A 14,239-nucleotide genomic window follows, 5' to 3' on the forward strand; every position below is an offset into this window, starting at 1 on the left:
AAACAATTATAAAAAAAAATGAATAATAAATAAGCCATTAATCCAAGGTTTCCTAGAAGGAAAAATTAAAAGCCCAATTAGGGCAACAAAGCCTAAACTTAATTTCTTGGTCAGTCCCTCTTCCTTGCCACAGATCTTACAAGTCAATGGGATGTAGGTCAAACTAGAACATGTTTTTTTCTATGATTTTAAGCTCAAAACCACAAAACTCTAACTTGTCCCTTATTGAACCCAAACACTAAAAAATCACTGGAGACCATAGAAAAATCCAATTGTTATGAAATTTTACAGAAAGGTAAATCATCACTAAAGGAAGCTACTTACCAAAAATCAGCCAAATTGGATAACTCAAGTGCCCAAAGAAGACAAGTGAGTGAGATCCACTCATAGCAGCTTTTGGTGGTGCATGCCGGTGCGTTCAGCTGCTTCCGACGATTTTTTGAAGCTCATTGGATTTGTCTCTCTGTGTACTATCCATCCATGGTTGTTGTGTCTAAAATCAATATCTAGAAGGTTTTAAAATTTGATGAAAAGTGACAACTGCACGTTTTTCTTTAGATATTTTATATATATTTTTCTAAAAATCTGATTATATTACAAAATAAATTTATAAAATAGCTGAAAAATAAATAAATTAATTAATTAAGGAGAAAATCTAATTTTATGATTGGCCTCCTCGTACATCTCAAAAAAATATAAGCAAAAATCTACCATAGATTAAGACCAAAAACCAATCATTCATTCAAAGTATCAAAATTATAAATAACGTGAATATTATAACCCTATGTGCCATATATCTGATAAATATCATATATATATATATATATATGGGGATTGAATCTATCACATACCAATCAGTTGAATAAAGTATGTAATAAATATATTGTCATTATCTATTATTAACCTGTAGTAGTGCAGAAAATATTTTTTTGAATCTACAAGACTTTCTAAACTATTCTCTACATGACAATCTACGTGTGAGGGCACCTAATCATAAAAGAAATAAGAAGGTTACTTTGAAAAATACACTGAAACCTCACAGTTTGTATTTTTCTCTTAAAGTTTTTGATTTTCCAACTAAAATTCTCAATCTCTAGAAAATAATACATAAAATCTTATATTACTGGAGGTTAATAAGTAGTATATTTATAAACTGCTAGCCATAATCATCATATGGTTTTATAACACATTGGGGCAATTAATGAACTTCTTTGTTTATCTTAGTTAAATGGATTTTGTCATTTAATGAGCTAGTTTTGAAATCATACGGTCTATTATTAATCAAAGTTTCTAATAAATGGATTAACTTGCTTGAAAAGCATAAATCCAACAAACATGCCCTCTAATCAAAATATCTTTACCCTAATAAAGACTTTTCCATAGATGAAAAGGGTGATATCCACATCTAGCTTTCAATAAAAAACCAAATGTCTTCCTCTTAGAACTCTACAAGCTAAATTATTTGGATTCTGAATAAGTATCTAACATTACTTAGCAAGTAAGGATTCTACTAAACTCCTTCAAAGATCTGAAATCATACCACCTATTGCTTTTGGTTGATACGTCATTAATGAAAACCTTGTTTATTACTAAAGTTACTCCACCAAAACCACATCATAAACCCATTCAACTCTTTTATGAGGCATTTAGAAATCCTAAAACAACCCATTATATAAGTTGGAATAACTTACACACTGATTTCAATAAGAAACAGTTTTTCCTCCCATCAATGTGCCATGAACTCAGTTCTTCAAAATATGAAATGCTTTAATTTATTCCATCGTATAAGAGTTGGCGAACTAAGATATTTGTCATGGCCCATATTAGCTGAAATAGCAAACAAATTATCAACCATAAGTTGTTACAATTCGGAGTATTAGGACTAAATGTAGCTATAGTCTTCTGCAAATTAATCTGTTATCCAGAAGCTCTTTCATATGCTGATAAAGTATACTTATTTGTCTGACATGCACTTTCATTAGCTTTGACAAAAAGCATATTATCATTTGCCAGAAAATAAGTGAGAAACCAAAGAACTAAATCTTGAGATTTATATTCCTCACAATGAGCATTGAAAAATCTTCTACACATTAGAAAAGAATAAAGAGAAATAGGATCTCCCTATCTTAAACTTCTCTTTGGTTTAATTAAACCATGCACTTCCCCGTTAATGATAACTAAGTAAGGAACTAATGAAGTACAATGCTTTAATTAGTTGAATCCATTGTTAGCAAACTCAATATTTTCTATCATTAACTGGACAAAAACTCGATCATAGGCCTTACTCATATCAAACTTTAAGGCCAATAGATATTCATTCGCCGATACCTTACCATCAATCTTATGATACCGTACTATCAATCTTATGCATAGTTTTAAAAGCAATCACAACATTGTCCATAATTTATCTCCCAGATACAACAATATTTTGCTCATCAGAAAGTTGATAATGTAACATTAACATTATTTGAAATTTGAAGATTTAAATATAACATTTGGAACTTGAAAATTTAAAATGCATTATTTCAAACTAGAAGTTACCAATATGAAACTATCTCAAATTTTCATTTTCCATTACTAGATTCATATTTTCACATAATAATAATTAATATAAAGGGAATAAAGAATTATTTTACATATTTATATGGATATATATATATATATATATATATATATATATATATATATATATGTATTATGTTGCTAAAATACAACAGAGAAATCTCCAGAATATTTTACCCACAAAAAAAGAGGAGAGAGAGAGAAGAGAGAGAGAAAGAGAGAGAGAAATCTCCTGAACAACATAAAATCTGCAAAACCAATGCTGCACATTAATTAAAAATTTCAGAAAATGAGTAAATAAACACTAGGAAGCGGAAATACAGTATATATTAAAATAGATGAATAATTATGATGGATTTAAAAATGGTTGAAGCATGTGAAGTGGGCATTCCAAATTCTGAAATTCCAAAATCCAAAGAGAGAAGTTTGGTGTATTATTTTATTTGAAATTAGCAGTGAGACCATGAGAGTGACACTTCCAAGGCAGATTCTTAAAAATAAATTATATATTGCACAAATATATATTATAAATTACATTCCGGCTACTAGCGGTCTATGTAATAATTTATTATGAAAATTTTCTTTTAAATTTTTTTTTTAAAGTTAAAATTTGAAAATTTCATTTATAATTTATTAAATTTATATAAAATTTATTTTTTAAAATTAAATTTTATATATTATTAAATTTATGTTAAATTATTTATTAATTTTTAAATTTAACAATTGAAAAATTATAATAGAAATTTTGATAATAAAATCATCAAATCAATCTATTGTCAATCTAGAGTGAACAAAGCTTTTATAAATAATATAAGGATTTTTGGAACTAATATCATTGAGTTTTAATATTCTTACATTTTACTCATACGTGGTATGGAAAAATAGTCGATGGCTATGGTGCAATATCAGCTTGAAACATTTATACCATTACTTTTTGAGTGCTAAATTTTATTAATCGAAATATATTCCAAGTACATCCTACTCACGGAAAAGGAATTTCCCCGTCTACAATTTTTGTATATATTTTAATCACAACGTGAGGTTTTCAAACACTATTTACGAATTTCGAAATGCAATAATTCTAATGTTATTGCAAAAGTAAAGTGGAAAAATACTGAAATTAAAAAGGTATTTTTATTGAAAATTTTAATATGAATTTATATCTATGGTAAAAATTGTTATATCCATTTAGAATTTTTCATTAATAGTGAAGATTTTATCATATAACATTTAAAAATTCATTAAAATTTCTTTTATAAACGTTGAAAAAAAATTAAAAATGGATTTGAGATTAAAATAATCCACACTCTGCCAGTAAATTGATTACATTGGATATAAATAATAACCAGCAAACAGAAACTGTCAAAGTTCCATTGATTTCTGGCTGACCACTGACTAAGCACTACGCCAGCAAAGGTTGCTGTCTACTCACAGACGAGCCACGTGAACTGCATAATTTTCAAATTTATTTATTCATTTTTTTTTTATTTTTTATTTTTAATTTAAACGATTATGGCAAGATCTTTTCAGTTTTATAAGAATGTTTTTCAATGTTTAAGGTTGTAGATTCACATTTTTGCATTTTGTTCTTATTTCAATATATCATTTTTTCTTTTTACATAATTTTTTGAGTTTTTCATAAGTAAATTGATTCTAGAAAATTGAACAATTGTCTTGATAGTTTAATTGATTAAATTCATATTAAAATATGAGGATTTACTAGTGAAAAATTCAAAATTATGTTAACAAAATGGGTACTTTTACAACAAAAAATTTAACACACAGGTCTTTTGTAATTTTCCAAAAAGTATAACAGTTGTTTTACAAAACTAGCAAAAAAAATGAAATAAGTTTCTCTTTTATGTAATTTAAATATCTTAAATAATTCCTCAATTATAAATTTTTTAATTTATTTCTTGTGGTAATTAACTGTTATTTCATCTAAGATAAACCATTGATTAAGTTTTAAATGTTAACCACTTTTTGTAATGAGTAAAAAAAAACAGTTTATCATATATTAAAATATAAAACCACAAGAAATCATGCTATTTCGAATAAAACAATATTATATCATTTTTTTATGCAATATCAATTTTCTTAATGAATCACAACATCATTCAGGAATTGGAGAATATATATGTATAAATTAAAGAAGGTTAAGGCTGTGAAAAATTGTGGTGGTGAAGGATGACAGATGGGGAATTTACAAATGGTATAAAGTGTGAAGATTAAGGCTGTGAAAAATTGTGGTGGTGAAGGATGACAGATGGGGAATTTACAAATGGTATAAAGTGTGACCATTCAGGGAAAGACAAACAAACACTGCCTTGTAGCTGTAGGCCACAATTAATTTTTATCTTTCATTTTGCAGAGAGAGTTGGTGAAACAAATTAAAATCTACATTTGTTGCTGAAAATTGTTGAACTATTTTTTACCACTTGTTAAGTGTGGTCCATAGAGTTTGGTAATTGCAAAGCTAACAAGTAATACCAACAAAGAAGACAAAAGTCTGCTCTGAACCTCCACTCAATTTCTTTTCTCTGCCTCTGTCATGTAGTCTAGAGCATTTTGAGTACATACCAAGAAAATGTAAATCCACAAAACAAATGCAATAAAATAAATATTAAGAAATGTAGGTGGAAATGTCACTGCCTTTTTTCTACATTTTTTTTTTTTTTCAATCCACTATTTTTATGTCCTTTTGTAATGTTAAATGCAGCTAAAAATCATTCAATATCTAATCCTTAGTTCTTTTATTTATTTTTAGTAAGAACTAGTCTATGATGATGTATGGGGTTGAACCTCCTAAGTGTCATTAGTCTTATGTTTTACATACAGTGTTGGTCCAGTCCATAGATGTGGAGATCAAAGTTGATCACTGAACCAAGCTAAATCTCTTTTATCTTTTTTAATTTATATTTTATTATTTGTATTGAAATTTCTAATCCAACTGATTCTTAAAATCCTAACAAATTAGGATATTGCCTACAATCTCTATATCAAATAAGGATTTTGTAAGTCATCAAAAATAAATAAATAAATAAATAAAGATTTTATGAAATAGATGCCACAATTTATAATCCTCTTTATGGATCCATCCAACTTGTTTACCATGAAAAAGAGAAGGGCAAAAAAAAGTTTTACTTGAAATTTAGCAAAACACCAAAAAAAAAAAAAAAAAAAAAAAAAGGTTTTACTTCTCAAAGCCCACTTGCAAATTCCACCCATTTGATTTGGCGACTAATAGATAACCATGAAAATTAATTTCTACAGCTCATCATACTAATACAAACCAAGAAACTATTATTCCTGAAAATGATGTTGCAAGACAAAAGTTTCTGAATCGGTTAAAATTGAATGATTTTGAAATTATTGGGAATCATATTGTCTTTCTTAATCCTCAAAAACACAACAGGACCCAAAAAAAAAAAAAAAAAAAAAAAAAAAGAAGATGATGATATCATTGTCTTGAAATATGTGCTAATATGCCAAAAGAGGCAATATTGGGGCATTGAATTCAAAATAAAAAAATAAAAAAAGACTAATTGAGCTGTCTGTGTACACGTCGCAATATTGTCTTAATTGTTCAAGGATAAACCAATAGTCTGTTTCTGGTTAAGATATAACCCATCTTAAATTGAGCTGAAAAAATAAATAAATAAATAAATACATCGCAACTCACACATCATCAACATGACAAGACAAAACATTCACAGCTGGTGCCCTGCCATGCACACCATACCTAACATGCCCATAGGCCATTCATGTTTTTATACTGGGGCGATAAATTCAAATTTTTTTCTATTTCTGTTTTTTTTCTTTTTTTTGGGTGAATGGGCGATAAATTGAAATTTGTTTTTTCTTTTTTTTTTTGGGTGAATTGTCAATACATTCAAATATAGGCCATTGGTTTGAAACCAATTTGATTAGAAGAAATAAGAAAACAGGAGGAGGCTCAATGGAAATCACAAGACACCTTGATGGTAATTGTCAAATTTACAGGGAATAATAGTGTTCATCATCTCCATTTACCAAGTTTAAGGACAGAATCTTTTACCATTAGATCATAAACATTGGCTATGAAAAATATGCATTTTTATATTCCTAAACTATGCATAAAATTATTGTAGAAAAACTTAGATCATGCAGAAACCCTGCATAAGCAAATATAAAAGAAAAAGAGTGATATAAAAATAAGTGACCGTACCATGTAATATAGCAAAAGTTCTCTCCAGTACAAACAAGGAAACATGGAGCGCCAACTTTTCCATAAAATTAATAGATACTACCCTTTTAGATCTAGATGTACAAAAAGAGAATAAAGATGGGGAGAGAGAGAGAGAGGCTCCACAGTCCCACTAGTTAATCAAATACTACCAAAAGGAATCAAAAACCCATCTTCTTTTCCCATATATAAGGGAGAAGATAAAAACAAAAGAAAAAAAAAAAAAAAAAAGAACTTAGCAAGGTTGTCTTTCAGATGATGAAAACCTACAAAACAGCAGAAATCACTTGCATATGCCCAAACAACTGCACATTGAAATCCAGCCAGCATCACAACCTCTCTTTGCCACCCTACCCCACCCAACCAACACCCCCCTTATTTTTCCTTTTCAACCCCACCAAAGCATCAAGCCTGAAAAGAATAGGGTTATGGAGGAAGAAAACAAACTAGTGCCTGCAAGTCTGAAACCCTCACTGTCATCTGTCGTGATGCCAGCTCCTGTTGGGCCTACACCAGTGCCGATCCCTCCCAATGGTCCAGCAGGTGTAGTAGTGTATGGAGAGGTTGTGGAAGTTGTAGGTGTTGTGGATGTCGATGGGGTTGTCCCGGTGATCGGGGTTGTGCCTGTGGTTGGGGTTGTGCCGGTTGTCGGGGTTGTGCCGGTGGTCGGGGTTGTGCCGGTGGTCGGGGTTGTATTACTGCTGCCTGCAGCAGCACTGAATTAAACAAAACAGGAGTCATCAGAATGGCTTATATCATCAAAGCATAAGCTGAAGATTATATTTTCATTGTTTGGTTAAAATAAAATCCGTTGAAAGTAAAAATATAACATAGAACTAATATCCATTTGTATATCACACACCATTGCATTTAAATTGAAAATGCAGTTGTACTAATTTTTATTAAATATAAATGCATCTTTTCCGAGCGTTACACACTTGATGGTCAGAAATAGTTGGACAGAAATTTATCCATAATACATTAGGCATAAGAAAGAAGCAGCTCATGGAACATGGTTCGTCACATTTATATATATATATATATATATATTGCTTAGCTAGCACTTGATTAGAGAAATCTAATCAGCACATCTTGAACTAGATACCTAAAACTACTGAGAGAATTAGTATGTACTAAAAGTTCAAGTTTTTGAGGAAGATACCAAACGTCCCAAGTAGCAGCTAAAAGATAATTACATCTGCCTTTTCCCAATTGAAGGGTGTGAAATGGTCTATATGAGGTGCAACATCCTAGGTCCAACAGTAAACCTTTTCTAAGTGAAGTTGTGAGCAACTTTGCCCTATTGAAACAAATTAAGACCCAGCTACCAATTTTCTGCCTTGTTTATTTTGCAGACTAGAGATCCACTCCATAATGGCTCTTTTAAATAGTTTAATTAAGTTCTGGCCATTATAATCAAACCAAATATTTTTTTGGAAAATATTTTTATATAAAAAAAAAAAATGCATGAAGTGGAAATGTATCTTTATTCGGCCACTCATTTTCAAACATTAAAATAAGTATAATAAAATAATATTATTATTAAGGAAAAAGAAAAAAAAAGAAAAAAAGAAAAAACAAAACAATTTTTTTAGAGCACTGCTCCCATAAAACTGTAATTGAGTAGGACTACACCAGCACAACCCTCGATAGTTCGAAACGTACAAAAGCTGTCACAAATCTCGAAAATTTTGTTAATCCCGAGGCTTTCAGATACCGAGGGTTGCCCCACTTTTCAAAGGGCTATTTCAAAAAGAAAAAAAAGGACCGCGACTCTATTAGCCAAGCAGTAGAAAATTTGATCAACAAGGGTTGCCCCACTTTTCAAAGGGCTATTCAAAAAAAAAACAAAAAAACAAAAAAAAGGCTTTGCAATTCTATTAAACTGGTAGAATTTGCCCATCACAGTGTGGACAAAACCTCCTCATCGCGCTCCTTAATGGCCACAACTTTTGACCATGCCAGAGCTCATACTCTGATTGCATGTCATAAAAGCCAAAGATACTGCTGCATGGGTGGGTTAAACAAGGGGCAAAAGGAAATTGTAAAATTTACAATAACTTAACCCCTTTCACTGTTCGGTTTTAAGAGATCTATACCTTTTAGTAAAGCATTGGATCCCAATGATTATGGGCATCTTTTATCAAAGAGAAAAAGTTAAACACTACTGCTCTACCACCAATGAATGGGAAAATGAGTCAGGAACATCATCATACAATTACAATGCTAGTCAAAATGATGAAAAAAAAAGCATTTAAATTGGAGAAAGCACAAAAGGAAAAGGAAGATATTGGTTTTATACAAGGGAGAAATAAAAAATGGCATCTGAGACTGTTGAAGAGGAATGGGGAATTTGCTCACAAAGCCCCCCCATTTCCCCTACTGATAAAAGCAATATGCCTATTCCACCATAGGGAAAATGTAATTTGAAAAAAGGATGGATCTTTATAGAAAAGGAATCTCAACAAGACAGAAACAATAAACTAAGCTTAACTTTTTTTTTTTTTTTAAATTTTAAATTCCAGATTTTTGGTAAAACTCTTTTTACCTTAAGCTTCTTTGACACCAAAGTTTAGCAGCCAAAAAAATTTCGTTTAGCACGATTCACATTTAAATTAGAAGCATTTCTGCTAGTAAATGCTAAAACAACTAAATTTAAAGAAGACTTTTTTAACACTTAAAACTTTCCAAACACAGATTCCTTTTTTCAAATATTTAAGACTAAAACCAATTTGGATTTCCATCCCACCTTAAATTTTTGAATTTTCAACAACTCACTACCATTCCCATCTCCACCTTTTACACAAAGCTATAGATTTTTACTCTTTATCTTCAACAGTATTCTTTCAAAGAGATGGATATTTAAAATAATATATAATAACATCAAAATTTCTTTCTTCCTGTAACTTATTGGATACTATATGTATTTCACCACGACAAAACTGAGTAATACAACAACTTAATTTAACAGATTTTGGATATCAACTAATGCGAGGAGGGATTGTTTGTTATCATGTGGTTTTAACAGATTTTAGATATCATCTAATGTGAGAATGGATTGTTGTCATGTGGTCCCAGTATCCCATTAGGGGATCCCAAATTATTAACCAAACAATGTCTTTACACATCACAATATTCCCAAATTAGAAGAAAATTAAAAATTTAAATATATATATATATGACTTTAAATACTCCCTATAAAAAATTAATAAAACAAATAAATAAGACTTTAAATACTCCCTATAAAAAAATAATAAAAAAAACAAATAAGACTTTAAATACTCCCTAAAACAAATTAAGTATAACTTCGGCCCTTAGCTCTGAAGGTACATTACTGAACTTACACTACAACTTTTAAAGAAACATCAAATCAAATCAAGGTGTGCAAGTTATTAAAAAATGTGGAAAAAAGGAAACAAGAGTGTAAATTTTTGACAAAGTTTAACATTATTGATCTAAAAGACTCCAGCAATAATTTCCTCAGAAAAAAACCCCAACTATTAAAATTGAAAAGCATACCTGGGAGTAGCAGGATAGGTACATCCAGTTGTGCCTGTAAATCACCATGGTTTAAAAAACCAATGAATTATTCATAAAACCATTTTATACCTACATTATTTCTGAACTTGGGGAAAAAAAGAAAAAAAAAAAGTATGAGGAAGTGGGTAGCGTAGGGCTTACTAGGGTCAGTTGTGGTAGGAGAAGCAGCACCAGCAAAATCACAAGTGCCTTGAGACTGTCCCTTCTTTTGGAAAAAGCTGTTCACAGCATAACTGCAGTGAGCCTTAACATTGTTGGGGTTATAACAAGCCCCACTTGAATGGATAGGATTACAGTCAGCCCCAGCTCCACAGGCATAGTCCAGGGCCTTCTGTAGAACACTGTCACTTAGTCCATCCTTGCAAACGCACCAATTTGCACCTTTAAATTTCCATCAAAAATCCAACACCAGAAATAAGAAAAATAACCCCACAAACAAATGCAAATGTTAAGTAGCAAAACCAGAGGTCAGAATAAAAAGAAGAAGCAGTATATGGGGTTTCCCTTTGTCCTTCTTCAGTTTTTCTTTTTCTGCACAAATATAGTATGGGAAATAGACCAATATCCCTTCTCCAGAAAAACGGAAGTCATAGAAAAAGACAGAAAAAATAGATTATGAAAGCTCAGAGCGACAAATTAAAGGAAGATTAAATGAAGAGAGGAACACAGAGAGAAGTACATAAAATTTCTTTTTTTTTTTTTTTTTTTTGTTCGAAACAAAAGAAATTTACTAAAATCTAATGTTGAAGAAAAGGACTTGTTTTAAGGCACGCACAAATAGTGAAGAGTCAACAGACTATAGCTTTCCACATGAAAAAGGAAAAAAGAAAAAGAACTAAAAAGCAAAACAAAGGAAATATGCAAAGAAAAAGAAAATAAAACTACAGTGGTATTTGCTGGAATGTTTCAGTGCCTTGAAACTTCCATGAGTGAAGTAAGAGATGCAAATCTCTAAAAGGAGAAAACAAACATATATAAACGTGCATATATTTAGAGAGAATTTTTACAATGTATTCCTCTCAGAAAGAAGCAAAAAAGAAAACTCGCTGAAAACAGGAAACAAAAATGGCTTCTAGCCACAGTTGATGAAAAGAAAAAAGGAAGAAGAAAACATAGCATTGCAAAAGGCTTACTTGACTGGCCAGTAGTTAAGGCCAAAATAAGCAAAACAAATGCCAAAGCAGCCATGATTGAAGCAAGATTGGAGATGGGTTAGAGACGGGTAGTATCAACGGTGCTCAGAGCAAACCTGGTGAAGGTAGAGAGATAGAGAGAAGGATAAAGAGAGAGAAGAAAGAGAAAGAGGTAGTATAGGGGTGAGAGCTTAGACCAAAAAAAAAAAAAAAAATTATGAAGTGTGATGTAGACGGTGGGATGGAAGTGGCCCTGTTTTTGTTGTCGGCTTGGGACTACCTTTTCTTTCGGTTCCTTGTTATCTGTACCATTTTCATAAAAACACTATTCATTTGCTCTCCAAGCTTCATTTTTTTTAATCTTTTTTCCTTTACCACTTATCAAGGAAACAAAAATAGTTTCCCACTCACCGTTTGCACAGGCTTAGTGTGCCTGTCTCTTCTTAGAAAAAAGGAGAACAATTTTAAAATAAAGAAAAGAAGCCTGCAATTTTGTCATTTCTGATTTGCTGGACACCATAAAAAAGAGAAAAAAGTTTTTGAGTTTTTTTTTTTTTTTTTTTTTTTGGTGTTTGAGTTTTGGGTTTTGAAAATTCAAATGGCATGGATGGTTACCTTAAAAAAATAAGTTTCATATGGGTTTCTTTTTATTTATTTTTTATTTTTTATTTTTTATTTTTTTAATAGAGTTCATATGGGATTCTATTGGTAAAGTACATTGTTTTTTTTTTTTATTCTGAATAGTAAAGTTACAACTTACGTTACAATAAAAAAAAAAAAAAATGCAAAAAGCTTTAGCATAAAAGCAGCTTAAGGTAGTTGCTCCTTATTGGTTTTATCTTCAAAATATGGCAACAAATGTTGTTCCAAGAAAAGAAAATTAATGCATCGCTATCACATATTGTCAAACATATAGTAAGCATGCCAATGAGAAAGAATTTGCATCCAGATCTTTCTTGGATCTTCTTCTTTACTCTGAAAACAGTTGTCGATAAGTAGGACCCATATAACCTATAAACATGACTTATGCAATTAATACACATTATTTAAGCAGACATTAAGGGTTTTCCTTTTGTTTTTTTTTTTTTTATGAGGCAGAGTTGTTTTCGGAAAAATTTCTATTCAAAAGTCAAAAAAATTTTATTAAAAAATAAAAATATTAAGTAAAAATTAAGCATTTGTTGATAAAAAATTAATTTTTTAAACTGTTTTAGTTTAAATAACAAATTTAATATGGTTTTTTTTATTTGTAATTAAATATTTATTAAGTTTGAATAAAAATTCTTTTTTAAAAAAATTGTTATATAAAATTATATGGTATATCAATTGGACACTAAATTGTAGAGGAAAAAGTTCGAGAGGTACAACTGGGATAACAAAGTCTATTATCATCTTTTTTGAAATTGTTGCAGATGAAAAATATGTTAGCAGCTTGAGACTTAGAATTAACAAATTTAAAGAAAAAAATAAATAAATTGGACAAGAAAAATTTATAAATAATTGGCTTGATGAAGTACAATTATGTGTCTGGGTCAGATTGTGAGGATTCTGTGAAGATAAGGATGATGGTATGAACAATGTACGCAAGAGAGTCTGTGCTTATGAGAGTATTCAAACCCCATGAATCTGCAGTGCTCCTGCCACATGTCATGCCTCTGGGCTTGGAGCCCACCAGGTTTACTTGTTCTGAGCCATCATCATGCTGTCCTTGCATCATTTACTCTGCTAAATTTAGACCGTTGGTTTTCATCCTAAGCTGTTCATCTGCATTCATGATATCTTTTCTTTTATTTGTTTTTTTCATCCCAACAAAAAATGGAAAAAGAGCCAAAGATTTGTTTAAAACACACGGTAGATTTTATTCACCAAAAGCACATGGTAGACATTTTTTTTTTTTTTGTTCAAAGTATATTATTAATTGCATTAACAGCAATAAAATATCTAAATAAAAAGAGTTTTTACTATTTATGAATAATGAATACAAATATAATTTATATTGATATAGTAAATACTAATTTAACAAAAAAAATGATAAATATTATTTAGAAGTATTTAATTATGTATTAATTTTTTAAACTAAAATTTTAATATAAAAAAAATAACCTTCTTAGAACAATTTATTAAATTTTCACATAAAATATTGGTTCTATTAGTATTCCATCAAATAGAAAATTTCCAAAAAAAGGGTACAAATTAAACATAAAATTCATGGATAAATTATGGTGTAATCTAGCAGTAATAAAATATCTAAACAAAAAAATTTTGTTATTTATCATTGATGATTATCAATAGGATTTATGTTGAAATGGTAAATATTAATTTACCAAAAAAATTTGATAAATATTAATAAAAAATATTTAATTATGTATTAACTTTTTAAACTAAAATTTTAATATGAAAAAAATGAGCCTTTTTAGAACAACTTATTAAATTATCACATAGAAGATGGGTTCTACTAGTATTCTCTCGGGCAACAAAAAAATTTCCCCCAAAGAATGGTAGAAATCAAAATATGAAATTCATGGATAAATTATGGTGTAATCTAACAATGATAAAATATCTATATAACAGAGTTTTACTATTGCAGTTTTGCTGTTTATCATTGATGGTCATCAATAGGATTTATGTTGAGATGATAAATACTAATTTAGCAAAAAGGGAAATGGTAAATATTAATCCAAAACATTTAATTATGTATTAACTCTTTAAACTAAAATTTCAATATGAAAACAATGAGCCTTTTTAGAACAATTTATCAAATTGTCATATAGAATATGGA

At 29.8% G+C, this 14,239-nt stretch overlaps 1 protein-coding gene across 1 annotated transcript; it reads right to left on the minus strand.

The window, feature by feature from the left end:
* Nucleotides 1–6,750: 6,750 nt before the first annotated feature.
* LOC125422511 (PLASMODESMATA CALLOSE-BINDING PROTEIN 3) lies at nucleotides 6,751–11,692 on the minus strand. Its single transcript, XM_016027830.4, has 4 exons — nucleotides 11,461–11,692; nucleotides 10,469–10,708; nucleotides 10,307–10,340; nucleotides 6,751–7,503 (listed from the first exon to the last, which is right to left on the minus strand). The coding sequence occupies exons 1-4, from the start codon at nucleotides 11,513–11,515 to the stop codon at nucleotides 7,176–7,178; spliced, it is 657 nt and encodes a 218-aa protein (XP_015883316.1). The 5' UTR covers nucleotides 11,516–11,692; the 3' UTR covers nucleotides 6,751–7,175.
* Nucleotides 11,693–14,239: the final 2,547 nt, after the last annotated feature.

This window comes from Ziziphus jujuba, chromosome 2 (assembly GCF_031755915.1).
Source record: "Ziziphus jujuba cultivar Dongzao chromosome 2, ASM3175591v1".
In the NCBI taxonomy this organism is placed as follows: Eukaryota; Viridiplantae; Streptophyta; class Magnoliopsida; order Rosales; family Rhamnaceae; genus Ziziphus; species Ziziphus jujuba.

What these genes read in the sequence shown, in the direction of transcription:
- LOC125422511 (XM_016027830.4), bottom strand. Translation starts at nt 11,515, where the DNA reads ATGGCTGCTTTGGCATTTGTTTTGCTTATTTTGGCCTTAACTACTGGC. An exon ending in TCCTACCACAACTGACCCTA is followed by an intron (nt 10,341 to 10,468) that starts GTAAGCCCTACG and finishes GGTGATTTACAG; the next exon opens with GCACAACTGGATGTACCTAT. An exon ending in ACCTATCCTGCTACTCCCAG is followed by an intron (nt 7,504 to 10,306) that starts GTATGCTTTTCA and finishes TGTTTAATTCAG; the next exon opens with TGCTGCTGCAGGCAGCAGTA.